The 27,733-nt window shown below is 38.8% G+C and overlaps 1 protein-coding gene across 1 annotated transcript; it reads left to right on the forward strand.

The window, feature by feature from the left end:
* The first annotated feature begins 21,831 nt into the window (after positions 1-21,831).
* On the forward strand, positions 21,832-27,141 carry LOC129237393 (uncharacterized). The gene has a single exon (XM_054872113.1). The coding sequence runs from the start codon at positions 21,832-21,834 to the stop codon at positions 27,139-27,141; it is 5,310 nt and encodes a 1,769-aa protein (XP_054728088.1).
* The last annotated feature ends 592 nt before the right edge of the window (positions 27,142-27,733 follow it).

Raw genomic sequence — 27,733 nt, forward strand, 5'->3', positions numbered from 1 at the left:
TCTCCAGATATTGCGCCGCCCGATTATCCACCTCAACCTGTTCCGATCAATGGCACATGATATAGCTGACCAGCAGTTCCATTCATATGAAGACACCAAAAAATGGCTTGATTCGTGGATAGTCTCAAGGTGAACAGTATTACCGCGACGGTATACGAGATCTACCAGAAAGATGGGAAAAGTAGTAGTCAGCGATGGGCAATACTTTCAATGATTCACTTGTAACCATTTTTTTTAGAATAAAGTTGTATTTTCATCAAAAAAACAGCGAGAACTTAGTTGCGGGCCTAATAAAAATAGCATTTTTCTTTGAATATCAAAATAACACCTCGGTTTGGGAAACCCTATATAATGTTTCCACCCTCGAACTTTATTTGTTCTTTTTTCAGTGAGTGGAAACATTTATCTCGCCCAAAAGATGGAATTAACTTGTGAAAAGTTTCGTGCAATGGTTTATTACGATTTTCGACGTGGATTTTCGAGACAGGAGTACATTGATCAACTTATTGTTGGCGTTGGAACCCCACACTTAGCCACTGTGAAACGTTGGTATGAGTACAACGAGCTCCAACGTGGCCGTCAATTATGGATAAATTTCGTGAAGACTGTCCAAAAATGATTATTTTGCCTGATAACTGAAGATCGCCGTGTGAAATACCGCGAGATGGAAACATCCTTGGGTATACATGAACAATTTCGAGTCAAGAAAATTTTTTCTCCTTGGATACCGCATAATTTGGCAATTTCCCAAAAGGGACTTGTATCGATTGATCGATTGATGTAAAGAATTGTTGAAGAAATTTAGCCGCTTCGGCTCAAATCGCGTCTATGACATCATAACAAGCGACGAGTCCTGGATCTAGGCATAGGAGCTGGATACAAAATATCAATCGGCAGTATGGGTGTTCCATGACGAGCTCTTAATGCAACAAAAGTTGTTCACGGAAGAAGCATCTCAAAGCAAGTGGTCGCCGGTTTTCGGAAAATCTGGTCATGTCGCAACTGCACCAGCACATAAAGAAACCTCAAACAGTCAGTTTTAAGTGGTGAACATGTATGTATGTCAGAAGTTGTCGGAGAATGAAGGAAAACAAAGCGTTGAAGACGAAAGTTCCTTCACCAAGACAATGCGAGCTCCTACATATCGGCCCATACAAGAGAGTTTTCGAACAATCAAAAGATCGAATTATTGGGTCAGCCGCCTTACAGCTTTGATTTGGCACCTAATGATTTCTTCTTTTTTTGTTCCCCAGCATAAAATATAAAATACGAAGTCAAGATTTTTCAACGTCTTAATAAGCCGTTGAAATCTTTAAACAGCTCATTTTGAGGTATCCACTTCTGAGTGGCAAAGCTGCTTCGGAAGTTAAAGATTCAATCGAATACAGAAGTGTATTGATTTCTCATTAGAATATTAAAAAAAAAAAAACAAAAAAACAATAAAGCCATTTTCATTACTATTTAACTGTGTTTTCATTATTGGGCGCAAACTGTAAAAGTCGACCCTCGACAGGATTGAGTGTTGAATAATAAATATTAAAGTTTTATTCAAACAAGCTTATTTGGGGCTTGAAGATACAAAATCATTGATCATCTCTCGATAGCGCAATCCATTCACCGTAACTGTTGCTCCAGCTTCATTTTCGAAAAAGTAAGGTCCAATGACTCCGCCGGACCACAAACCGCACCAAACAGTCACACGTTGAGGATAGAGAGGCTTTTCAACAATAACTCTTGGATTTTCTGAGCCCCAGATCCGACAATTTTGCTTGTTGACGAAGAGGGCTGTATATCAAATTTGAAAATCGGATTTATATAGCCTTTGTAAGACTTTTATTCGAAGAATGAGTTTTATAAACACAAAACGAGAACAATAGTCAAAACGGATCGAAATTTGGATGTGCTACCGTTTTGTCATAGATTGAGTGACATTAATCAGTACTGAAAATTTTAAATATTTTATGTTTTTCCCATTTGGCTATGCAAATTGGATGCACCCATTGGTTTTCTACACTATTTATCTCCATTTGAGTTACTCCTTTTATTTGCAAATCGAATGCACTTTGCTACACTTATTTGCCCAATGACTAAATTTGCATTTGGTGCGTGTTTTGCATAAAAACTGGGTTTGTATGTGAATACAAGTGAGTGCCATGCACTCAGCTGCAAATACATTACCATTCCGGAACGAATGATCCTTTACAATGTTGCCTGATGGACCCATTACAGCATCAGCATCAGCATAAACATCAGCAACACTTGTGGATTGCTATAATACCGCTTATACCTGCCTGCGTACATGCACAGACACATTGCAGAAAACCTATTACGATTTCGTTTTGCACTTTGGGCACAGCAAACAGTGCAACCGGAGAATAATAGTAATACAAGTGCAAAACAAAAGTAAACCATTTATAATATATGAATAACTACAATATTTACCGACAACATATCAACAGCAGCAATTCATTGCATAATTCTAAGGTAGCGAAGCGTGTGTGTCGAAGCGCCTTTCTGCCCACTTGAATGAGTAACTGCCATCTAGCCATCTAGCCAGCCATCCAACCAGCTAGGCAACCATCCAGCCACCTAGACAGCCAAGTTGGCCTGGTTGCTTGGCTGCATTGCTGCCTGCCTGCCTGCCTGGCTGGCTGCCTGTTTTGCTAGCTCGGGGACTGCGTGTGCTCATCCATCATTGGCGTTGAGTGCGTCCAGCTGCTCAACGGACATCCACCAATTTTATTCTACACACATTCATTCTACACATGTGAATGAACTTCTCGTTTTGCCGGGGCTACTGCTGGTCCAGTTGCCATTTCGGTTGCTCTACTCGTGCACTGTCCTTCTCCCATTGGTTTATGAGTTATGGTTGTGTACCGGCAGCAATGGCCTTGTCATTAAAACCAGCAAAGTGATCAACACACATATGCATCAAGATCGAATTGCATTTCCACTATAATATTTATTAACCACGCTTGGCCTTTGCTATGCCATTATGTCGTTGTTGTATTGTACTTGTGGTTGTCGTCGTACTCGTCGCATGGCTGGTCGATCGGCTAGTCGCTCAGTTATTGTGTACGCAGTGCATTGTAGGTACTACTCCTTCCTGGATATGTTGCACTTGTTGTTTGTGCAATTGTAGTTAAATGCTGTTAGTGTTATTGTTGTTTCAGTTATTGTTGTATTGCTTTCTTGTACCATAACCAGCGGACATGTTCGCATGTCGGTAGTGGAAATGGCTGCCTGTCTGTCTCCGCACGGATATATCTCGTCCAGTGAAAAGTTCAAGCAACATGCGTTGCTCCTGTATGCCGTCGTTAGACACCCAGTCCCTATGTTCTCCCATACTTACAGACAAAATAGGGTTGTTCATTTTTGCTTAGGTTCTAAATTTTGTGAAAAAGTGACTTTCTTTTTGTAATATTCACCTTGGACAACTAGTCTATAGATTTATTGTAAATAATAAGTCGTGTTCTTTTATGTGGCTCAGCAGCTATTGTTTCGGTTCGTGCCCAGATCTATCAACTGTCGTTTCGAAGCAGATCTCCTGTGGGGGTGACTGTATTTACGAACAGACGACAAGCACGAACGCTTGTGGTCGTAAATACTCAATGCAAATAACTCAGTAGCAAGTCCAATCTCCTGCATTGTCAATTATGGCCTGGCACCATCGGGGCATACTTTCCACTAGTTTTTCTGCATATTCTACCGGAAAAGACCTCAAAATTTTCCGAATATGTCGAGAAAGTTGATCTAAATTACATGGATTGCGTCTGCAAAGCTGGATTTTCATTGAAGCCCACACATTTTCTATGGGATTTGTATCCGGTGACTGAGATAGCCAATCTAAAGTGACAACTCCGTTTTGCGTATTCCACTCGCTCGACTCCGATGCTTCAGATCGGTTTCCTCTTGAAGGATCCAGCTTTCATTTTTCTTGATATACCATTGCTTAGCAGATGGTAGCAAAGCCTTTTGATATATTTTATAAATTTTTTTCGGCATTTAAATTCTCGGTAAATAAGAACAAAGTACCGAAACCTTTGTTTGAGAAGCACCCCCAAACATGGACCTTGACGGCGTGTTTAACAGTCCGTTGAAGCATCCTACTGGTGGAGGTTGTCCAGGCGTGTTTAATGCTCGAAAATGTCCAGAAAGAGGATTCATTAGAAAAAAATACGTTGCTCCAATCGTGGTCCAAGTTTTCCTTCGTCCATTCTACTGGTTTTTTAACGTGTTTTGTACTCAACATTGGTACTGCGATATTTCAGTTTATTTGTCAAGCAAGTGCCTGCGAATCGTTCCGTAAGATATCCCAACACCTTTTGCTTTCAATTTCACAGTAGCTCAACGTAAAGTCAAAGTTGGATCTTTCGAGAACAATGCGAGAATCTTTCTTCGTCTTTTTTTGAGACTTTGCTTGCACTTCTGTGATCAGGAAAATCATCAACGTTACCGACCTTTTTATAGCGATTTATCCACTTGCTACGACTTTCCTATATATTTCGAGCAGCAGTTTGCGTTAATTTGGGTACTTTTTCATGCAAACATAGAAAAATTGCCTCAAAGCGAGAGGCGTAAACAGCACTCATTTCTAAAAACCACTCAATTGAAAACTAAATTTGACAGACAGCTGACGTTTTACAAAAAGCATGAAGGACTGAGGTTCCCTCTATGTCATAGAAAAAGAAACAGGACGCTCTGATTTTTTATCAGCGTGGTCACTGCTCTTATGTAACAGACTGTAGCGTACAAGGTGTGCTCAAAAAATAAGGTGAATTTTCAATTTTCGCCGGCTACGTACATTCGATTTTCGCTTCTTATATTTTTATGTTGGTTCATTCGCCTCGAAGATATGCTCACGGTTTTCGCAATAGACAAGAGTTTTGCGTGCTCAGCTATCGAAAAATATGAATCAAAAAAGTTGCATTAAATTTTGTGTAAAAAAATAGAATTAAGTGCTCAAAAACACTTGAAATGTTAACAGTGGCATACGGTAAGAGTACTCTGAGTCAAAAAAATGTTTACAAGTTGTACAAGGTTTTCACAGAAGGTCGATGAAGACTGACGACGCTCGCTCTGGACGCCCCAGCACATCAACAACAAATGAAAATGTTGAGGAAGTGAAGAAAATTGTTATGGAGAATCGGTGAATTACAATTAGAGAAGTTGCTGAGACTGTCGGCATATTGGTTGGGTCATGCCATGCAATATTTTCGTAAATGTTGGGCATGAAGTGTGTGGCAGCGAAGTTCGTTTCAAAGTTACTAAATTTTGACCAAAAACAACGTCGCAAGAGCATCGCTCAGGAATTGTTGAATGGCGTCAACCATGATCCAGATTTGCTTAAAAGGGTCATAACTGATGACGAATCATGAGTATATGGTTATGACATCGAAACCAAAGCCCAATCATCCCAATGGAAGAGCCTGGGAGAGCCAAGGCCAAAAAAAGCACGCTAAGTTCGATCAAATGCTAAGGTTTTGATCACTGTTTTCTTCGATTACCATGGCGTAGTGCATCAGGAGTTTTTATGAGCCGTTTTCATGAAGCAATACGAAAAAAAAACGCCCGGAACTGTGGTAAAATATTCTTGGCTTTTGCATCATGATAATGCAGCTGCTCACTCATCTTTGCTTGTGGGAGATTATTTAGCCAAAGACAACACCGTTATAATACCTCAGCCCCCGTATTCCCCAGATTTGGCCCCTTGCGACTTTTTCCTGTTCCCAAGATTGAAGAGACCCACGAAAGTACGACGTTTTGCGACGATTGAGGAGATAAAAACCGAATCGTTGGGAGAGTTCAAGGACATACCAAAAAGTGCATATCAGAACTGCTTCGAGGATTGGAAAAAAACGCTGGAAAAAGTGTATTATATCTGAGACTACTTTGAAGGAGATAAAAGAGAAATTTGTGAATAAATAAAAAATTAGAATTCACCTTATTTTTTGAACACACCTCGTACACATGGGGCACTTAGCGACTGACACCGCCTTAAGAAAATTATATTCCTGTATATAAAATATATGGGGACAACTACTTTATTCATAGGACATAGCCTGACAGCCTCGTTTTCGCCGCACCAAAAATGAAAGAACCGCATGGTAAAGTTTAATCTTTATTTTGCAATTCCAAATAAAAATCTATAGCTCATTCCTGTTAGTTTCCGTTTTCCAGAAGCCCTCGGATCGGTAAAGTACCAAGATTCATAAAAAGATGGGTTGCCATATCGTCTAATTAATTTCAACAACTAACCTTTGGCTATATCAGTTTTCCAAACACAGAAATTCACTCGAAGGTATGCCATTATCTGCCGGGGTGCGACCACTATTAGAAAAATTTGATGTACCAATTGGTGTGTCGTGCCCAGGGTTGGTAGTTATGCTCCAACTCATTCGGCTACCCGCCGGACCACTTAAGCTGACAAATGCACAACAACCTGTTATCGATTCCTATTGCATTAGTTGCATTAGTCAAGTTTCCATAGGGTATGACATGAATCGTTTGTTGTTTACTGCGCCTCAGCAATTCTTGTTTTGATACTTAAGTATCTGGCCCCCATATACGAAGAATGACACTGAGACATCGACTGACGAATGTTTGAAGTTTTCTGGTGCTTTCAGATGATATGTGCCATCTTGCTCGCCCACAAAGGAAAACCAATTTCACATTTGAATTGAAAATACGAAGTTTGATCTGATTCGAAATATGCTTTGCGTACCATATTTCTTTAGGGAGGCAAAAGTGCTCTTTGTGGTGCTAACTAGATGCGATATCCTTGAGGCAAGGGGTGTTTGTGAGTTTTATTTTTAGGATCTACACTTGGGACCGACCTTTGGAAAGGCGTGTCTTAAGTCAACTCAACGAGTGCCTGACAAACATATTGACATGTAAGACTGCTTATTCTGACCACGTGTAGGCCCATGACGCTGTCGACCCACTAATCACTCGATATTGATGAGAGCCTTAACTAGACGTTGTACAAAAGCAATCTATTATGCCAGCCTCTACATTATTTAAAGTCTCTGAAATGGAATCTTATCGACATTTGCTCCTCAGTTGTACTGACGCTGATGCTGGTTCGGCACGGCTGATGGTGTGTTTATGAGGAGCTTTTTCATGGCAGAAATACACTCGGCGACTTGCCATTGTCTACCGAGTCGCGACCGCTGTTAAAAAAAAACTTTCATTTGGTGTTTTATGCCTGGAGTTTTGCACCCGTCCCCTTCCGAATCTAACCTAAGTTTCTAAGATAAGACAGTGTGAAAGCTGATCATTTCCGTATATTATTCTTGATAATCGCTCCTGATTTTATATTCATTTGTTCTGCAATCACGTATTATTTTGGGAGTGACAGCTTGTTCCCGCTGAAAATCTTGACAGAAAGGCAATATCATATCTCCGCGGAATGAAATGTATTGCTTTAGAAGGAATTTCCAAACTTAGTCTCCAAAATCAATGTTGTTTAGTCCAACCAGTGCGTTTATTGAAAACAAGTCGAAATCATCTCTTCTGACAAGGTGCATATCCATATCGACGGCAATGTTAAGAACAAAATTGTCGCATGTGGAGATCGAAAAAGCCGGAAGTGATCATCTAGAAGCTAATGCATCCTCAGCGAGTGACAATTTTTGAGTGGTGGCATCATTGGCTTAATTTTTTCTTTTTAATGCTGCTGAAAATGCTATTTCGATCAACAGTGAGCTTGAGGTGCCTCGAAGGACCGATGTTATGCGTACAATCCATTAAAGAGTCAGGCACTTAAGACGAATATCGAACAAGCTATTCGTGAAATAGAGACAGAAACTCTCAGCAAGGGCTTGGAAAACTGAGTTAATAGGATGCGGTTTTGTGAAGACAATCGAGGCAGCCACATGAATGAAATCCGATCCCATAAATAATGGGAATGTTCGCATTTTCAAACAAGCCAATAATACGAAAAAAAATAATAGTTAACATTTGTTAAGGGGTTACATACGTCCAGCAGCGCCAAAAATGCGCGAAAAGAAAAACTGTTTTTAGAAGGGATAACAATAGAAATAAATATAAATAATTGTATACAATGTTTATTAGTACTTAATCTTTATAAAATAATTTATTTTCATTTTTCTTTAAAAAAATTGGTATATAAAAAATGACGTAACCCAAAGTACAATGAAAAAAAAGTTGCTCCATGGTCTGTAATATTTCTCATTGAAATGTTGATGGATCTGTAAAAAGTAAAAAAAAATTCTTGTAAAATAAAGTTGTAGTTATAGTCTGTCGAGCCGGATTTTTGAATTTCGAAAAATTTTGCTATTTATGGCATTTTAAAAAAAATATGCGTTTAATGTCATAAATGTCACACTTTATTTATGTTTATAAAATTTTTTAATAAAAATATCAAAAATTCGGACTATAGAGAAAACACTTTCGAATATTTCAAAAAAACCGCATCAAAAAATATTAAAAACTGTATGAGTTTCGGAAAGGGTAGAAAAACGAGTTTAAACTTTCAAGTGCATTCGCTCGTCGCATCAAACTCTCGTCGGGCAGCTACATTTTCTACCATAACTTTGTAACTATAGGAAATTTTTACAATCGACTGCCACAGAAGTACGCCTAAAACTATAAAGAAAAAATAAGCTTTAAAAAAATAATCAATTTTTTGAAAATTCTGGACGTACAGTTCGTCAAGAATATCTTTGCATAGCTCAGAAAAATTTTAAAATTTTAGCTTTGATCGAGAATTCCAACAACAAATAAAAAAGCAAACTAAAAATTTATACACACATTCCTTTACTGTACTTGTCTACGACTATTAGGCGCCAACAGTTATTAAATAAACACACATTACAAAAACAACAACAAAAAAAGGAGTTTACTCTATTTAAAAAGTGTCAAAAAAATCTTTGCATAATTGACAGAAACAACAAAAAATGCAGTTATTTTCCGCGAATTTCATTCATTTGGGTATTTTTGCAAATGGTATGGAATGTGAAAGGGGTACGAAGTTTTTTAGTTATGAAGTGATTGTCTTCAGTGCTACAAGTGATCTCAGATTTTAATAAAAAAATGCCAGGAAAACAAGTTTCAAAAAATATTATTGAATTAGTGTATTTCAATCACTACAAAGGCAAATCAGCCAGAGAAATCGCCGATATGTTCTCTCTCAAAATTAGAACTGTATATAATATAATAAACCATGCTGAAAATGTAGAAAGACTCGAGTTAAAGGATCTACAGGCAGATCAAAAAACGAGCGAATTGAACGTAAAATTATTAAAACTATGTATAATAGCCCGCAAAGCTGTACAAGACGATTAGCTCTTCAAGTGCAAAAGACTACGGGTTAAGAGCTTCTCATGAAACAGTTCGAAAAGTGTTGCAAAATCACAGATATTCTTCAAGAATGGTTACGAAAAAACCTCTGTTATCAGCACAAAATGTTGATAAAAGATTGCGATTTGCCACCGAGTACATATCACTTCCAACAGAGTACTGGGATGACGTTATTTTCTCAGATGAGACGAAAATGATGATTTACTACCATGATGGACCCCAGAGAGTTTGGCGTAAGCCTCTCATAGCACTACCAAACAAAAATATTATCCCTACCGTAAAGAGTGGAAAACTGTCAGTAATAGTTTTCGGTTGTATATCAACAATCGGAGTGGGTGAAATCAAAATTTTGGACAAAATAATGACCAAGGAAGTATTTCTTGATATTTTAAAAAACGAATTGACTTCCAGTGTTAGAAAATTCGGCTTTGTTGACCCGGAAACTTGGAGCAAATTTAAATACAAATACTATCAAAATAATGATCCCAAAAATAAATCTTATTTATGCAGGTCCTGGTTACTCTACAACTGCACCAAAGTTATTGATACTCCCGCCAAAAGTCCCGACATTAACCCAATCGAAAATTTGTGGGTTCATTTAAAAATAAAAGTAGGAAAAAGATCGGCCAACTAATAAAACTGAATTAATAAGATTCAACAGAGAAGAGTAGGAAAAAATAGCACTGGAATATGATATAATTTTTAAAAAGTAACCACTATATTCCCCAGCTTGTATATGTAGTTTTCTGAGAACCTATGTAGGTAGGTAAAGTGGTTGTCGGTTGGCAACCTAGGCCTGCTGTAAACCCATTGTGACACCACCAGGGCTGTTCCCTCTCTTCACTCTACATTGTCCCCGTTGCACCTATGAAGAGAGAGAACCTGAGAGCCTTTCCCAACCTAATTTCTTCTCAATCTGAAAAATCATTGCCTCTGTTAAAAGAATTCTGAACTTAATGACATCCCTAATAATATGTACATGCACGTACATGCATGGAATATTCCTGTACATATTGTTATTATTTCTAAAATTGTTGTTGCTTCCTTAATATTAGCAATTCCGCTCGGATTCGGGTTTTCGTTCAGCACTTCCTTAATCTGATGATTTATTTTGCCTTCAATTCAATTGCACGTAAATTGCATTTTTATAATACTTAAAGACGTACGTAAGTGTGTACAAACCTATGGAGCCTGATGGGTGCTAAAGTGAATTGAGTTGCGTGGAGTTACCGCCACCGCCTAGTAGAGCTGCATGCACGTGGAGGAACAAAAAAAAAGGAAAAGAAATACTGCAACAATTTCCTGTGCATGTTAGAAATTTTCTCTGGTACGTGAACGTATTTACAAATATACATAGGCGTGTACGGACGTACAGACAGATAAGTGTGTAAAATGCTTAAGTAGTTGTGTTGCGAAATTATAATTAGATATCTGCAGCATATTTCCTAACATACCTATGATTTTGTTGCATAAGTACAAATATTATATTCTTTAGAAACAGGTGTTTAGAATTTTAAGTCAATGGGTTGTTATTGCTGTAATTTTATTTTAAACATATAGATTGCTTATAGAAAGCTAAATAGGGGGCGTTCCAAAGCACAAATGACTCTTTAGAATAAGGAATAACCAAAAAAGGTTTTTGTTTTTGTGTAAAACTAAGTAGGTATGCATTCCATTGAAAACAGTCACTTGTCATTTACCATCCAGACAGAACAATAGAGGATATCAACAGAAATCTGCAACTGAAATACAATATTGTAGAAGATTTTACAGCAAACTGGCATCTTAAAATAAATACAAAGAAATGCGAAAGCATTTTGTTTCGTCCACCCATAAAAAGATGCAACTCAAATGTCAGAAAAAAAAGGAAAAATCTAATTATAATATCTAATGAAACCAGAATCCCTATTCAAACCACTGAGACAGTCAAATATCTCGGTATTCACCTTGATCAATTCTTATACTATAACGATCACATTAACCTCCAAGTCGAGAAGACCGCAAGAGCTTTCCATAGCTATAAAAAAATGTTTTCATCGAAATGAATACACAAGAAAGTCAAAGTATTAATGTATCAAACTCTGGTAAGACCGACACTCACATATGGTTGCTCAATTTGGTACAACATTTCACCCTCATATATGGAACGACTAAGGAAGCTTGAGAGAAGAATACTACGATCATGTACTTCCTTATATAGATCACAAAATAGTAACTATACCAAATACATCTCGAACTCAAAGCTTTATAACACAGCGAAAGCGCCCAGAATTGATTGTCATATTATAAATTTAATAAGAAAACATATCCCGCGTTGCCTATACAATACCAATAACATATTAATAAGAGCGTTTTACTACGAAAGCGACGATTATTTCTCACTAGCTATTTCTAATGGATTTCCACCTCCCGAATCCTTCTTATACCTCGACAAAAAAGGCTTTATACAAAACGAAAACCACACGCCAATAATATATCACATATTCAGAAGAGCGAACAATAAAATAATCACATCAAAAACACTTAATGCAAATAATAAACGTTTTGATACATATATTTCAAGCTGCGACAAAATCGAATCCACCCTTACCATTAAAAAGTGTTGGTGGTTAACAAATGACACGCAACACTAACTCATACCACCTTTCTAGTCTGACTACCTTCTTTTACTACTTTTAAGCCTTTTATTATAAACAATAATATATGCATCGTTTTTGTTCCCTTTTTCCCTGCATCAAAGATATAAAATATTTAATAACTTCTAAGTTAAAACAAAATTAATTTCAATACTAAGGAAAAGTTACTCGACACCAGATAATATACGTACTTGAGAGCTCGTCTAGAGACATTGTACGACACATCATTACTATACTAATACTATTGTTTATTGTAGTACTTAATAATATTAGTTGAAAATAAATAAACAAATATAAAAAAAAAAAAGTCACTTGATGATACAATACATGAATTTCTGTCTACGGGAGTCGTTTGAAAAGTCCGTTCAAAAATAAATTTACTATTTAATTGTTTGGAGAAAACTGTTTTTATTTTTTGACATATTTAGTCTCCTTTTAGGTTTATAAACTTCGTACCCCACTGTTCTAGTTCGTTGATTCCTTTCGAATTATAGGATTTCTCCGAGTCTGAAAAATAGCGACTTGTTTTGCCAATCACCTCCTCGTTTAAATATAATCTTTTCCCGCCAGCCATTTCTTCAAATTCGTTGAAAAAATAGTAATCCGAAAGATCGGAGAGAACCAAGTTTGGAGAATAGGTTGGATGTGAAACAAGTTGGAACCCTATTTTCATTAAGTTTGTGACCACAACTGCTGAAGAGGCGTGAGCTGGTGCGTTGTCGTGATGGAAAGAAAATCACTCGAATTTTTCGATGCAAACACAAAGAAACCAACCTACCTGGCTGAAACTTTGCCGGGGGCTCTTCCAATAGATGCTACTAACTGAACATTACCTCGATAAGCGTCAGTAGTGCCATCTCTCTGACTTTGCTAGGTCTTTTCAAATGATCATCTTAAGAGCATTTCGAACAAGTGGCTTAGATTGTTGGATAAGATGCATCTCAGGGTGCGGATGCAAGGCTTTTGACTCGCTTCCATGCTTTTCATTCATCGTCGAGTGTATTCTTCCTCTTTTCAGAAACGATTAAAGTCGCATTGTGGGAAATCATCGATCCCATTGAGTGATCGAAATCTAAAATGACAGTTTTAGACAAAAAATGTGTGCTAAGCCTAAAATCATGATGTGGTGCCTTTGACAAACTTATCAAACCAAATTTTTCGCTCACAACCCGTTCATCACTTGGATATATGGTATGCGAGCAGTGGAAATCCATATACCAGTATCTTCGTACTGTTGCGAAACAGGTAGTTAGATTAGCGTTATAATTTCCACCCATTGTACAAACTCACCCATTGAACAAATCTTAATCACCATTCCCCCTTGGGACTTGCGAAGAAGAAACAATTTGGAAAGCAGCAATGAAGTTAAGTCATCTGAAGGATACTGGGTTTAGTGTTTCAAATATCTTTTGAAAAATAGCGCATGCTTCACATAATTGGGTTCTCAGGGACATACACGTTGGTCGAATTAGTCTCTTCGACAATTAAAAGTAGCTGGCCGACCGAGAAACTCCACTTACAATTCCAAACGCTGAGGTCTCTCTTGTTCACTTAAGATAATTTGGATTAAAACTGCTTAAAGTTCTACGACTAGACAGAACGTCGTGCCGAGTACTTGCGAAATTGACAGGTTCCTATATGAGATGTGTTCAAAAAGTATCACGAATTTTGAATTTTCGCAGGTTACGTATATTCGAATTTCTATTTTTTTGTGGCGATTTGTTGGTACTCATGTCTCTCACCCATGCCGACGAGTTCGGCCATTTTGAATGTTCAGTTAATTGTTGACAGCTGCTTTGCTTGCACGTGTTTCGGCTCGTCTTTCATTTTTACCTATTCAAAAAGATGGTCCAAATAACCGTATCAAATTTTGTGTGAAAAACGAAATTAAGTGCGCGGATGCATTCCGAATGTTGACTGTGTCATACGGAGAAGCTACTTTGGACCAAAGCAACGTTTATCGGTGGTACAAAATGTTCTCAGAAGGCCGAGAAGATGTGAACGACGAAAAGCGTGCCGGACGCCGAGCACTTCAACAACAGACGAAAAAATTGATGAAGTGAAGAAAATGGTATTGTCCAATCGTGGAATCACCGTTAGAGAAGTTACTGAGGACATAGACATATCGATTGGCTGGTGCCATTCGAATTTTTTCAATGATTTGGGCATGAGACGGGTCGCCGCAAAACTGCTCAATTTCGACCAAAAGCAGCATCGCATGAACATTTTTAATGAGACTCTGTCCGCGACGACCCAAGTTTGCTCCAGAGGGCCATAACTGTTGACGAATCGTGGGTTTATGGTTATGACGTGGAAATCAGAGCTCAATCATCTCAATGGAAGCTGCCGCACGAACCAAGACCGAAAAAAGCGAGCCAAGTTCGGTCGAATGTAAAAGTTTTGCTTACCGTTTTCTTCGATTGCAGGCCGTTCTGCATCATGAGTTTTTGCCACAGGGTAAAACGGTCAATAAGAAATATTACCTGCAAGTAATGCTCAATTTGCGCAAAGCAATCCGACAGAAACGCCCGGATTTGTGGAAGAACAAAAATTGGCTCCTGCATCACAATAACGCCCCAGCTCACACATCATTGCTTGTGCGCGACTTTTGGGCATCACACCAATGATGCCATAGCCACGGTATTCCCCAGATCTGAGCCCCTGTGACTTTTTCTTGTTTTCGAAGCTGAAGAGGCACATTAAAGGACGACGCTACGCTACGATTGACGAGATAAAGGCGGCATCGAAGGAGGAGCTGAACAAGATAACAAAAAAATGATTTTTTGAAGTGCTTCGAAGATTGGAAAAAAACGTTGGCACAAGTGCATAATATCTCATGGGGATTACTTTGAAGGGAACAAAATAGACATTAATGAATAAATAAATAATTTTTGAAAAAAAAAAACACAAAATTCGCGATACTTTTTGAAAACACCTTGTACATGATTGCGTTCGCACCTCTGACAAATAAACTACAACAGCTACTTAACTCACCGATGACTTGGTTCAATACGTAGGGAATCGAAAGTAATTAAACCATAATACAAAAGCCTAATATTTAGGCATAATAATCGATACAAAACTGACCTGAATTTCAAACGAGAAATCAAAATGGATTCAGACAACTCTACTGGTTCCTACGAAACAACTCGCGGCTTTCGCTGGATAATAAATTGGAAATCTACAAAATCGTAAGGACTATCACAAACGCAGGCTGATACATAACCATTGACGATATACGAGACCCTACACAGGGACCTTAAAATTATATTTATTGAAAACATCTTTCGAGAATGCAGTACAAATCATATTCAAAGATTACTCATAGACACAAATGGAGAAATGCTGAAAATTCTACATTCAACTGCAAACTGCAAAAACGAAGACTGAAACGAAGAACTCTTACAGCCCTAGCCGATACTACATCATTAAAATTGATATCAGCTAAATTCTTATGTAAATCTATTTTCCGTTTTATATCTTCTACCTAATTCCAATCCGTATTTATCCATCTGATGCCGTTAAAATCAATTTAATTTAAATAATGATTTAATGTTACGTTTATATTTCTGCAATTGTTATAAAAATTACTAAGTGCCTAATTTGATAGATGTAATAAATTGGAAAAAAATAATAATAATTGTTTGTTTGTGTTGCTTTGAATTAAATAAATAAAATGCAAAAAGTATTTCTCTTTAATTTTTAGCAAAGTAAAATGAAACGTTGAAATGCTGCTCTTTTTTCTTAAAAATATTCGGGTTACAAAATTTTTATTGAATTTTTTAAACCGCTATGTTCCCTGACGTTACATTCAAACTATCCAGAACAACAATTATTAAAATACTGGCATACCGGCTTAGTAACTAAATTTCTATGTAAGCATCTTCCGCTAAGGCCGTCCCGCGCAAGTTAACCATTCAGGCGCCCAGCTATAGAAAAAATAGCTAAGCTCCGTAGCATGTGGCAAGTGACCATCGCCTGCATACCAAATGCTAAAGTTTGAATTGAAAATATGGACCATATTGTGTTTTTTATTTATTTTTTATTTTTATTTTATTTTGTTTTTGCATGCAACCACTTGACATGAATTCCGCGCGTCATTGCACTGCTCTCAATTGGGTAAAAGTGTTTTCATTTTTCGCTCGATGAGGCGTGCCACTTGAGATAAACACCAAGTACATATGTACGAATATGTTGCACCCAAAACGTCAAGGTCAGAAAGGTCTGCGAGACGGCGGAGGCTTACCTACTTGCGTGCAATAGAAAATTGAAACCGAGTAGAGCGGCGCTTGCGCTTATTTAGTTTAAGTGATTCCCAAGCGGATATTTACCCACAGGGTTGAGTGGGTTAAAAGCACCAAAGTAATGCCATACCAGCGATGAGTGTGTTGAATGTGTCAGTGAGAAAAGCGAATAATCATTGTTTGACCGCTGACATGTTGACACAGTAACATGTGCAACAAGTTGCACTAGAGTTGGTTTAAGTCAAAATGCCACTTGGACACTTAAGTAAGTGTGGCCATTTCAGCAAAGTCATTACTAAACTGTGCTGCATGGAGTAGCGTACGATTATTTGTATGCGGCATTGTGTCTTGCAGATTTGCGACTTTTACCTAAATTGTTGCAGTAAAAGTGTTTGCATTGATCTCTTAATCTCTTATTTTTTATGATGATAGCAAAAATATTCGTAATGAATATTTAAAGTTTGCAGATTTCACTAAACACATGCATGTATGCATACACACACACACACAAACACGTATGCATACATTTGTAATAAAACTTTTCAATAATCAAAACACAACTACAGCAAAAAGGCGCCACCGATGCTTATCGCTGACAATTAATGTTGCGCCACAATGTTGATAAACATCAACACTGATAAACATTGATTTGTTGCCAGTCGATTGCGAATGTTTCAAACATAATCGACGCTTTTCACATAGTTGTTCGCTAAATTACAACAAAAGCGTCAACGCAGCACAACAAGAGCACTACTACTAGGCGCTGAACAACAACATATCAATGACTTGTTGCAATTTAAACGACAACAACATTTCTGGCAAATGTTGCCCCAACATTTCGAAGTTGTTGTTTGTTGTTCCAGCCATCCAGCCATCATTGTTGCTGCTACTGCTGTTGTTTAGAGTGAGCGTTTCACAGCGTTGTTCACACTATATTAGAGTAGCTGTTGTTGTTTTTATTGTCGCTGCTGTTGGCTTGCTAAGGTTGATTTACCTCCTGCGATTGTGTAAAATTTCTCAATTTCGCAATTTTCGCACATTTTCACACTCGCGTTTCGAAAGGCTATAGTGCGAAGCGAAGTTGTCGAACAAGCGTGTAAGCATCTCTTTCGATTGACCCACTTCGTTAGGAGCCAACAACATTTACGTATCTACATATGTATGTAGTGGGTGTTTTTGTTTTTTGGCTGCATGAGAACTATCGATATCGATGACGATGGTTTGACAGCTGACAATGGAAAACTGTGCTGGTATTAAGAAGAAGAAGAAGATGTGGCAAGTCATCACGCCTCGTTTAACGCCAGAACAATGCTTCCAAATTGTGGAAATTTACTTTGAAAAAAAGTAAAAACGAAACTAAAAAAATGAAAAAAGTATTAAAAGCTAATTTTGATTTCTTAGAGAAAACATTCCCTTAACGTAACGTTCAAGAAATTTTTTTATTAATGAATGAAAAAATAAAATAAAAAAATTATGTTTATTTCTGAAGAAAAAATGTAGAACTCAAAATATAATCATAACTTTTGATAAAAACAAAAGTGCGTGTGGCGTAGTACACATAACAGAAGTGAAACTTTCAAGGCAGACAAAGAAAGAGGGAGAGACCCGGAAGAGAATGAAAGAGGGAGAGAGAGAGAAAAAATATGCATATATCTAATAAAATTCACAAAATTTGCAGAGAATACAAATAGACAAAATTTACAAAAGAAGTGTCGACCGGTGTGGGTAAACGCCGCACACAAATCGTGGCAACAACGCGCACTACTACGAGCGTTTATCACCCGCACAAACGCAGCGATTCCAGGACCGCAGCTACGGCACAAATTACCGCAAGGCAATACCAATAAAACCGACACCGGAATGGATAGCACTTTAAAGTACGCACAAGCACAGTGATAGAACTAAAGGAAGAGGTCAAGTATCTAGGTCTAACCTTAGATAAAAAACTCACTTGGGAATCACATATAAATAATATAACAAAAAACACAAACGAAATCCTTGTGGACAACCAAACAATTACTAGGGAGATCTTGGGGCGTTAGCCCTAGTATGGCCCTCTGGATATACACCCAAATGGTTAGACCAATCATACTGTATGGGGCACTAGTATGGTGGAGCAAATCTATCCAACAAACAGCGATAACCAAACTGGGGAAAGTACAAAGGCTTGCTTGCCTATGCATCACAGAGGCTATGAGAACTACCACAACGGCTGGCATGGAAGCACTCCTTAATCTCCCACCACTAAATAAAATCAAAAATACCCTCTGTTTCACAAAAGGATACACAGTTACCTTTCCTGAGAGGATCGAGTGGAAAACAAACCCAAAATGGATAAATGATGATTCACAAAAATGGTACACTAATGGATCAAAAACACCTTATGCTGGGCCAAAACTCTATTAAATTAGCATTGGAACAACGTAGAGGGTCTTAGACACTCCAAAAAGTTCCTAAGGTTCAATGCTAAAAGAGCTAACATGGCCCTCACGTTAAACAAAAAGAGCATTCGCACTCTCACAGGCGCCCTCACGGGTCACTTCACGTGCAACAAAAACCTACATAAATTAGGCATAACTAACACCACCACCTGCAGATTTTGCTGCGAAGATGAGGAGTCTATAGAACATCTCATCATCGAATGTCCGGGGTGGACGCATAGAAGAAAAAGGTTTTTAAACAAGTTCATGCTTACAGATGAAGACCTTCAATCACTCCTTCAGAAGGAGCTGATACAATTCATAAGCATACTTAACGGTCAATAGACAGCATAGGGTGCACAATAGATCAATATGGTCGCAGTGCTAAAGGGCCATACCTTAACCCTTTACTACCATTAACCTTTAACCATAACGCACAAGCATTAGCCATGAAACGGAAATTAGCGTTAAAAAGTAGCCCAAAAAAAAAAAAGGAAAAAATGGGACCAAAAACGCCACAAACATCTTATATCTTTTTTTCTCTATCGCAGAACGAAAATGCCCAAAACTTTGCTTGGCCTTGAAATTTTACTCTTCATTCTCGCTCGTCCATTGACGTCTAAGAAGTTTCACTTCAAAAACAACTTACAAAATAATCATTATTTTAGAGCGACAAAATAGCACTCGAAAAAAAGTGTTATGCTTGACCAAAAAAAAAAAAAAACAATACAACCCAACCTCAATATCATTTTAGTTTTTGTGCGATAAATTAAAAATCGAAATGTGATTTTAAATAATATTTTTTAGCGACTTCACTTACAAATTTTTAAATCGTAAAAGATTCATAAGAAGCATCAAAAAGTATGCACACATATTCATGCATAAAAAAACAATTATTTTGGGTGATGGAAATCTTTATTTTGACCTTTACGCACTCCATTGCTTGCCTGTTTGTATACGGCAACTGTCTAGTTGACATGCGACGCCATATTGAAAAATTATAAATCTTCCGATAGGGTGATTAATTTTGCCCCACCTTTTATGTATTAGAAACAGTCCTACGATATTTGGAAGTTTTCAATTTTTTTCATTGGAAATTTGAAAATAATGATTATTTTCCGCCCTGTAAATATCTACGTACGACAAATAAATATCTTCCCACAGCAGTCGGTTCTATGTTACCGGAACAACCCGGATTTATGTTCCACCAAGGACTATTACTCCAGCAGCATTCCCAGAAAAAGACGCCGAAATGTCGATTCGTCATTTCGTTTCGTCTTTCGACTACGTGGAAAATTTTACGTAAGGATCTTGGCTTACGTGCCTACACAATACAGCTCGTGCAAGAATTGAAGCCAAATGACCATCGCTTGCGTCTCTTTTTTTGCTGATTGGGCTCATTTAGATTTATTTATTATGCAGATTCATCAAAAAAAGTAGTCCAAAATTGGACATATTTAAAAAAAATATGACATGAAATTATGTACCAGATTATAATAAAAAAAATACATTGCAAAAATATTTCTGTTTTGTGCCATCATTTTAAATCCCCAAGCTCTTAACAAAACACTCTATATATGAGTACTAAGTTGTTGCAGCTTGCACGGTAGACGCAACTAATGCGAATGGGGCAGGAATACGCAAGGCTATGCAATGCGTTTGTATGTGTGACTATCCGCATTTTCAAATGTGCAGCACAAATATATATACGTTTTAACACACAAGTCTACATTTTTAACATCCTCACCAGTTTGAATCTGCTGCAGACGGTTTTTATTTTAATGAGCTTCACTTGGACGATTTATTTGTGTTGTCAAACATTTCAAATACTTCAATTAAAAGTATAAAAATGCGATATGAATAGAAGCGCTTTTCTTTTTCGGTGATTAAATCGGGAGCGGAAATTCGTTTGTTGCGGTTTACAGGACTTCTGTTAAGTAGCTTAACGATCATTATTAATTCAAGTATTTCAAAGTAAGCTCAGTGATATCCAACCAACATATGGTACTCCAAGGTTTCTTTCAATCTTCAAAACGTCTTTCACATACCGATTTTCAGATCGTCTTCTTCCTTCGCTGCGAATGTTGCTTTAATGTTTCGAATGGCTCAAATTCTTTTCTCTGTAATAGTAACTAAAGTCGGAGTGGCAGGGAAAAATTCAATAGTGCCATGTCAGCTCCATACGGTGCATGTAAAGTGGTATTAACGTTTTGCTTTAGTTAAATATAAATACCCTTTGGAAAATATAATAGAAAATAAAATATAAAAAAAATGGGGGTCACATCGCATTGCATTCGATCAACGTAAATTGACAAGCAATTACAATTAGTGTTGGGAGCAGCACCTAATTTACATGACTAATTTAAGTATAGGGTTAATTGTATAGTTTTTATTTAATAATTTAGTATTGTAGTCTAACTTATAAGATTGTAATATTTTTAACTCGTAACACCTGGTCACCCTAATCCTTGTACTTGTCCTTGAATTATATTAATACACATTATCCTATATTTGTCATTTTCCTAACGTTCGTATCAACGCATTCTTATGTACATACATTATATATAAGCTGTGCTAAGCAAATATTTCGAGACTTGAATCTCGACATCAGCTGTGGCCGGTGAACTAAAACTTTGTAACAAACACACGAACGCGTAAACTCTGTGAAAAATAAATTATAAAGTGGTTTAAAAATAAAAGTGTTTAATTTCAAAATTAATAGCTGCCAAAAAAGCTTGGTGGCTCAACATTTTTGGTGACCCCGACGTGATTTTCGTGTGTTTTAATTGTGTAAAATAGAAATTATTATTCAATATAATAACATTTGTTATCCCTTCGAAAATATCGTGTTACGGTAGTCAATTATTGTCGCGTAGTCGTTTAATACCTACCCAATAAATAAAACCGTTTGTTAACTTTGTGCGGGACTTGTAAAACAAAACAGTTGAAATCGCAACATATATTTCTATTTACTAACTTTCGTGTTACGGTAGTTAATTATTGTCGCGTAGTCGTTTAATACCTACCCAATAAATAAAGCCGTTTGTTAACTTTGTGCGGGACTTGTAAAACAAAACAGTTGAAATCGCTACCTATATTTCTATTTACTAACTTTTTCAACGGTTTCCGTGTACATAGAACCGTGCCTATAAATTCGTGCGCTATCAATATAACCGGGCAGTTAATTTTAAAAGTCCAACGTTCAACATGTCGTTCAGTCCAGGTAATGGTACCTTCATTAGAAGCGATTCACCACATACTGTACCATCGAGTGGGCAACCGTCTTCAGATCGGGTGTCGTTTTTAAAACTGAAAACAGTGTCAGTCTTTAATCGACTTGAGCATACAGCAGCAGAGATGAACACCGAAATGCTACAAGGCATGGATGAGTACGGGTTGGCAGTAATCATGGAATCAGTGGGAGATTTGAAAGCAACATTCACCGCCGCTCACACCAGTTTGGAGGAAATGGACTTTGAGTCTATTGCCAGTGACCTGCCCTGCAAATTCGATGCTACATTAGTGAAACTTAAGGCGAACCTGCAACGAGAGATTGGGAGACGTAGCACAGGTCAGCACTGCTCGACATTTAGAGCGAACACTGGTGACTCGCAGTCGATCATCGTGAATGCAAATCGTTCTCGCCTGCCTTTGTTAATGCTACCTAAATTTAGTGGCGCGTACACCGAGTGGAGCAACTTTTTCTCGATGTTCACCTCCGTCATTGACAACGATGGCGACCTAACGCAAAGCGATAAGCTGCAATACCTGCGTTCCTGCTTGAGTGGTGCTGCTTTGGATACTATCCAATCTTTGGAGATAAATGAAACTAATTATAAAAATGCATTAGATTTACTCAAAAAACGTTTTGATAACAAGCGAATTATATTTCAGGCACACATCAGACAGATCTTTGGGCTGGACAGGGCAGATGCATCCGCAAGCAAGTTGCGGGAGTTGACGGACAAGGTTACATCACACATACGCGCGTTGCAGTCGCTTGGATCACAAGAACAAATCGCTGACTGCATTATAGTTGAACTGCTAATCCAGAAGTTGGACAAGGCTACTCAATCCAAGTGGGAAGAAAATTCATCAAGCAACGAACTGCCGTCGTGGGATCAGTTAGCTGCATTTTTGGAAAAGCGGTGTCGTACCCTCGAAAATGTGGAGCATGCCATACAAACCCAAACGGATCAAGTTGACAGAAACGGTAAAACTGTAAGTACAAATAAAAGAAAATCATTTGTCGTTTCGAATGCCTCAGTAGGTGGTTGCGCGTTTTGTCGGTGCCCTGATCATAGAATTTACCACTGTCAGCAATTTTCCACTCTTTCTCCAAATCTTCGCCAAAAGGAAGCCAAGAAGCTCTCGCTTTGCCTTAACTGTCTAAAGGGTGGCCATCAAATGAGAGATTGCAAATCTGGACCCTGTAGAGCTTGTCAATTGAAACACCATACGCTTTTGCATTTTGACCGCACATCTTCTGCTTCAACTTCTATATCAGGCCCAGTCACGCAACCACCCACATTGAAATCAAACACCATAGCTGCAACATCATCTGTCCCTGGCCATGCCCTCACTTCGAGATCTCCATCTGATGCTGTGCTTCTAGCCACTGCAGTCATTTTTGTCAAAAATCGTGCTGGTACCTTCGTGCCATGTCGGGCGCTTTTGGATTCGGGTTCCCAGCTTCACTTTATTACAAATCGTTTTACTAACCAATTACAACTTCGTAGGACCAAATATTCGGCGGCAGTTTCGGGCATCGGGGATGCCAACCTGTCAACTGAAGGCTATTCGGTCAATGTCGTACTGAAGTCGCGGACTTCAGATTTCTCAACGCACATCACTTCCGTCGTTGTTCAAACAATCACTGACAATCAGCCTGGTTTTTCAGTGAGCATCGCGGACTGGAACGTCCCTTCGAACATCCAACTAGCTGATCCCAATTTCAACATACCTCAGCGTATTGACTTGCTTATCGGAGCAGGACTATTTTTCGAACTTCTCTGCGTTGGGCAGATACAGTTGGCGCCCGGATTTCCAGTTCTTCAAAAAACTCTTCTCGGTTGGGTGATATCAGGTGGTGGTCAACAGACTTCTAAGCTTTCGTCATTTGTGGCCAATCAAAGGTCTTCGAGAGACATCGACTCTGATACCCGACTAGACGATTTGGTACGTCGCTTCTGGGAAGTAGATCACGTTTTTGAGCCAATCACTAAAATAACAAGAGAGGAGCTCGACTGCGAGGCGCATTTTCAGCAAAATGTTTCGCGTTTACCTTCAGGCGAGTACTCGGTTCGCTTACCTTTGAAATTCGGCACAGAATCATTAGGCGAATCATACACACAAGCAAAGCGACGATTTCAGAGCCTTGAGCGGAAGTTAACTAACAATATCGATTTAAAGCTAAAGTACTCGGCATTTATAAAGGAGTACCTTGAGCTGAATCACATGTCACTGGTCACCAGCGCTGAGGCCCATGAATGCAAATATTTCTTACCACATCACTGCGTCGTCAAGGAAGATAGCTCCACAACAAAGCTCAGGGTCGTTTTTGATGGTTCTGCTGTCACAACTTCGGGCCTTTCATTAAACGAGATTCTAATGGCGGGGCCGACCATACAACCCAAACTTTTTGATATTCTCATTCGCTTTCGTACGTTTCCCGTTGCACTTACTGGAGACATTTGCAAGATGTATCGTTGCGTTCGCGTCTCTGCACCCGACAACATGTTGCAGTGCATTTTGTGGCGGGACTCCCCTGAATCAGACATCAAGGTTTACAAGCTGGATACGGTTACGTATGGAACGAAGCCCGCAGCATTCCTAGCTATAAGAGCAATGCATCAACTAGCCTCCGATGAGTCCTCGTCTTACCCCTTGGGTTCACAAATTGTCAAACGCGATTTTTACGTAGATGACCTGATCTCCGGAGGAAATTCAGTTGAAGAAGTACGCGAGATGATGCATCAAACCACCAGTCTCCTTGCCCGTGGAAATTTTCATCTCCGGAAATGGTGCTCCAACAACCCAGACGTTCTTCATCACATTTCTGATGCAGAAAGGGAAACCTTCCTTAAATTCGATGACGGTAGCAATATTACGAAAACGTTGGGACTCACATGGGATCCTTTTAAAGATAATTTGTTGTTTTCCTTAGCGCGACACCTTGGAGGCACCAGAAATTCTAAACGGTCTGCACTATCAACAATAGCTCGCTGTTACGACCCGCTAGGTTTAATCGGCCCCACCCTGACTAGGGCGAAAATTCTGTTGCAGCGAATGTGGAGAGACAAGCTCGAATGGGACGAGAGTTTACCGCTCTCACTGGACACAGATTGGTCGGCCTTTTGCAAAGAATTCACGGATGTGCAGTATTTATCATTTCCGCGTTACATATTGCAGCCTGGAGCCAATCATGAACTACATGCATTTTGCGATGCTAGTCTCGAAGCATTCGGTGTTTGTGTCTATGCGCGTTCAGTCAAAGATGACAACGCTCAAGTTCATCTTCTTTGTTCAAAGGCTCGTGTTGCCCCTTTAAAGACGCTAACAGTACCTAAACTGGAGCTTTGTGCCGCCGCCTTACTCGCACAATTAATTAACGAAATAACAAAATTGAAGCTTTTCGCGAGTCGTTGTTATTGCTGGTCAGATTCATCTGTGGTATTATCCTGGTTACAAGAAGAGCCGTCAAAATTTAACGTATTTGTCGCCAACCGAGTATGTGCCATACAACAACTCACAGAAGGTATGCAGTGGCGTTACGTCCCCACCTCTTTGAATCCTGCTGACATCTTATCTAGGGGAGCCGCTCCCCGAGAACTCTCACAATCAAATTTGTGGAAGCATGGACCCCCGTTCCTGCAAGAAGAAATGTGTAATTGGCCGAAGTCTATTGTGCCTCAAACTAAACTCCCGGAAGTTCGTCAAAAGGTCCTGGTATCCATGAATAATCGAATCGACATCTCGCTTTCCTTTAAGTACATCAACTCCTTCACCAAGATGCAACGCATATTTGGATACGTACACAAGTTCATCACCACTGCAAGATCGTTAAAATCATCACATCTTACATCCGAAAATATACATCTTGGAACTCAACTGCTAATTCGCATTGTTCAAAGAGCTCAGCTTTGGCCAGAATACATTGCCTTGAAACAAAATCGATGCGTACATTCGTCGAGTAGCATTTCGTCTCTATCGCCGTTTCTAGATGATTTTGGTTTAGTTCGAGTTGATGGTCGCCTAAGAAATTCAACCCTTAGTTTCGAAGCGCGGCATCCGATCATCCTTCCGAAAGATCACCCATTAACATCAGCCATAATCATGCATTTTCATAGAAAGAATTGCCACGCAGGCCCACAGTCATCACTTGCGGCAATTCGAATGCAGTTCTGGCCTATCGGTGGTAGGAAAACTACTGCGCGTACCCTACAAAAATGTGTTATATGCTGCAGGTCAAAACCAAAACTTTTTGAGCACATCATGGCAGATTTGCCGAAGGAGCGCATTCAGGCCTCACGAGCCTTCATCGTCACAGGAGTGGACTACTGCGGTCCATTTTATTTCAAACCCGAAACCCGCAACAAGTCACCCCAGAAATGTTACATCAGTGTTTTCATCTGTTTCGCAACCAAGGCCGTGTGGATGGAGCTAGTGAGGGACCTTTCAACAGGTGCTTTCTTGGAAGCTCTCAAGCGATTTACGGCAACACGCGGCATGCCAAGTTGTATTTGGTCAGACAACGCAACCAATTTCGTAGGCGCTAAGAACGAGTTGAGGGACCTAAAACGCTTACTCCTAAGCGAAGAGCACCGCAGCAAGGTTCACGTTCACTGCCTCAACAATGGCTTCGACTGGCGATTCATACCACCTCGTTCACCACATTTCGGCGGCTTGTGGGAAGCCGCAGTAAAAATGGCTAAACAGCACCTGTACCGCACTCTTGGCTCTGCAATTCTTAGTTTCGATGAACTACGTACTTTGGTATGTCAAATCTCTGCTATAATTAACTCTCGACCTCTTGTACCTCTTTCAGAAAATCCAGAAGACCTTGATGTTTTAACTCCAGGTCATTTTCTTATTGGCGGCCCGCTTACAGCTGCTCCTGAGCCTAACATCACTCATTTGAACTACAATCGACTCGGTCACTGGCAGCGTGTCACATACTTCCAACAATTATTTTGGAAACGATGGAGCGAAGAATACCTCACTCTTCTTCAACAAAGAGCAAAATGGCGCACCCCTCACCCTAATGTGCAAATCAACGATATTGTATGCATTAAAGATGAAAATTCAGCACCTCTTAAGTGGCCTCTTGCGCGCGTCATCGAAGTCATTACTGGTGAGGACGGTGTTGCACGAGTAGCTGTTCTACGTACATCCACTGGCCTTACACGTCGAGCTGTTACTAAATTGTGCCTCCTTCCGACTAAGGAATCAGTTGAAAGCCCTGAACTTTCAACGGAGGGGAGGATGTTGGGAGCAGCACCTAATTTACATGACTAATTTAAGTATAGGGTTAATTGTATAGTTTTTATTTAATAATTTAGTATTGTAGTCTAACTTATAAGATTGTAATATTTTTAACTCGTAACACCTGGTCACCCTAATCCTTGTACTTGTCCTTGAATTATATTAATACACATTATCCTATATTTGTCATTTTCCTAACGTTCGTATCAACGCATTCTTATGTACATACATTATATATAAGCTGTGCTAAGCAAATATTTCGAGACTTGAATCTCGACATCAGCTGTGGCCGGTGAACTAAAACTTTGTAACAAACACACGAACGCGTAAACTCTGTGAAAAATAAATTATAAAGTGGTTTAAAAATAAAAGTGTTTAATTTCAAAATTAATAGCTGCCAAAAAAGCTTGGTGGCTCAACAATTAGAATTCTTCTGAAAATTACTACAACAATTTTCAGATGTATTAGGATCAGATACTTAGTCTTGCCATACATTCTGTGACAAATTTTACAATGCATACGGCGAGAACAATTAGCAAAAAGCTTGAAAATTCTTTTAGTGGAGCAAGTGAAACAATTTTTTTTTTAATGTAGACTTCTTTTTTATTTTGAGTTTTTGAACAAG

Source organism: Anastrepha obliqua, chromosome 1, assembly GCF_027943255.1.
Source record: "Anastrepha obliqua isolate idAnaObli1 chromosome 1, idAnaObli1_1.0, whole genome shotgun sequence".
Classification (NCBI taxonomy): domain Eukaryota; kingdom Metazoa; phylum Arthropoda; class Insecta; order Diptera; family Tephritidae; genus Anastrepha; species Anastrepha obliqua.